The sequence below is a fragment of the Nematolebias whitei genome, chromosome 23 (assembly GCF_014905685.2).
Source record: "Nematolebias whitei isolate Nwh7 chromosome 23, NemWhi1, whole genome shotgun sequence".
Taxonomy (NCBI): Eukaryota; Metazoa; Chordata; class Actinopteri; order Cyprinodontiformes; family Rivulidae; genus Nematolebias; species Nematolebias whitei.
Genome location: NC_056520.1, coordinates 13093535 through 13096188, shown reverse-complemented (window position 1 = coordinate 13096188; position 2654 = coordinate 13093535). Strand labels below are relative to the sequence as shown.

The window sequence follows — 2654 nt, the reverse complement described above, 5'->3', positions numbered from 1 at the left end:
ACTTTGACTGCTTTGACGTTGTTTTTACTACTTTGACTGCTTTGACATTGTGTTTTTATTACTTTGCTTTGACGTTGTGTTTTTATTACTTTGATTGCTTCAATGTTGTGCTTTTACTGCTTGGACACGTTTTCTGCTTTGAAGTAGAGTATTTAGCCTTCTAATGTTGTGCTTTAACTGCTCTGATATTGTGTCTTACCCACTCTGCTCTGGCACTGCATTTTTAAGTACTCTGACATGTTTATGCTGCTCTGACTGTTCTATTTTCACCACTTGTACCAAAGTGGGACCAATTTTATGCCCGAAAGTGGAAAAATGATCATTAAACCTAATAAATTAAACAAAAGTTTAAATCTTACAATCATTTCCTTTTATCAAACCTTTATTCAACATTGCCATTCATCAACTTGACCACAGCTAGTTGACACTGACTAACACCTAAAAGGCTTTAGCTTGTGTAGTTTTACAGATAAGGAAATAAAGTCTGGTGTGGTAGTAGATGAGAGTCATCCTCATCCCATTCTCCAAGAGCTATCAGATCACTCAAGGGCTTTGTTTAAAAGTTTGACATGCAAGACGATGGTTGTTGCATTTAATTTGAAGAGACGGGATCATTTAAAACTTGTTTTATTTTACCGTTTCTTGCATGTTTTTTCTTTCTAAATGACGTTTGAGGAAGAATCTGAGCCATAATTGAACATTTTTCTCACAAGCATGCTGACAGGTTGACATTTCGTACCAATAATCATCCTGTCCACAAGTACGTACGGAACTCCTTTACCGTGCTCTGAGTTTCACATGCTCTGCTGCTTTGTTCTCCAACGCCTTTGGCTGTTTTAACGCCTTGAATTTTTGCTACTTCTACACAGCCTTTTCAACCTTTAGCTTTTAGCATTTTGCTGCTTAAGTTTTACTAGTTTTAGAAGTTTTCACCTTCGGATTAGCTCCTTTTAGCTTCAGTTCTACTTATTTTAACTTTTAAAAAATCTCAGTTTCAGTGGGTTTTTTTTTTTTAGCAAGTATGAGTAAACTCAGCTGTCACTGTTTATATTGAATGCTGTGTTCATAATTTTGTTTGTTTTTTGATGCACCGACTTTGTCCTTTATGACATTCTGGAAACAGTTTGTTATCTTGTCTGTTAATTGTCTAAATTAGCTAAAACCATTTTTGTTTTACTTCAGGCTGGAAGCAGCACATATTAGACTAACATCCTCTCACACCCCCTCATCACCTCTCAGAGACCAGAATAAATTAAAGCTAACGAGTCCTGAAGGCGTTTGGCGCTCCCAGAATGATGCTCTGCAGGCAGCAGACAACCTGAAACTTTATTTATTTCTTTTCACCCCACATTTAACTCTTGGTTTGATGTTGAAGAAAGACGATTTCTGTGAATTAAAATGGAACGAACCGATCTCGGCCACGTCCAGGCAGTGCTCCTGGGAGGTGTAGTTCCTGCGGGTGGTGATGGCCGTCACATTCATGCAGTAGATCTTCCAGATGGACGTATGGCTGCTGTCAAAGTGGCAGCTGTTGGGGCCAGCAGAAGCATAGTCCGGACACTCGTGTTTGGGTCCCTTGCTGCAGAAAATAAAATATAAAAAAGATACTAAGACAAAGTGCTTTAATTATTTTTTCATATGATGCGTTAATTTCATGCAGCAGGTCGGAAACAAACCTACCAGGGATACAAAGGTCAAGAAGAAACAGATTGTCTTAAAGCTGATTACACTCAGTCACAGAGACAAACTTAATCCTCACGGAATCAAGAAGCTAATTCAACAAGATGCTTTCTGCAAATCAGATCGGAGCACAAACAGTACTTTGTTTGCCGCAGTTTAACCTATAAACATTCGGGTGGACAGCAGGAGCCGACATTCAGGACCAAGTCTGGACCTCTGAAGTTCACTCTAGTTGTAGCTGAGCTCCATGATGCAGACAACGAGAACACAAAACTGTATTTTTACATAAACGTTTGATTTTTTTAAAAACTTTATTAAAGTTGGATGGACAGATTCACTGAAACTTTATATTTAGCTCATTGTTTGCTTCCACTTTCAGCTCCATCAGACTGTCATGGTGGCTGACTCCACGATCCTCCATTTGTCTGCATGAACCAAACTCTAGAGAACAGTTCGGTTCTGCGAGGAAACCTTGGATGTTCTGTGTCTGCCAGGCTCAGTTCTGGAGGGCAAGTCATTGTCCATTGCTGTGGTTGTTACTATCATCATGCTGATAATGGGACCACGCTGCTAAAAGAACCACACTGCTAACAGAACCACTCTGCTAACAGAACCACAATGCTAACGCCACCATGCTGCTAACAGGACCATGTTGTTTAGAGAACATCACTGCTAACAGAATCACTCTGCTAACAGAACAACTCTGCAATATGACCATGGTGCTAACGGGACTATGTTGCTAAGAGAACCTCACTGCTAACAGTACCATGCCGCTAAAAGAACTTCACTGCTAACAGAACCATGCTGCTAACAGAACCACTCTGCTAATAGGACCATGCTGCTAACAGAACCTCACTGCTAACAGTACCATGCCGCTAAAAGAACTTCACTGCTAACAGAACTACACTGCTACAGAACCACTCTGCTAATAGGACCATGCTGCTAACAGAACCACTCTGCTAACAGAACCACTC

The 2654-nt window shown here is 40.2% G+C and overlaps 1 protein-coding gene across 1 annotated transcript in view; it reads right to left on the bottom strand.

Annotated features, from left to right (window-relative positions):
• LOC119429056 (growth hormone receptor) overlaps window positions 1-2654 on the bottom strand; it is a 55779-nt gene that overhangs the window by 9149 nt on the left and 43976 nt on the right. Inside the window, exon 4 of the mRNA XM_037696773.1 lies at window positions 1410-1575. Coding sequence (XP_037552701.1) covers window positions 1410-1575 — 166 coding nt within the window. The remainder of the gene's footprint in view (window positions 1-1409; window positions 1576-2654) is intronic.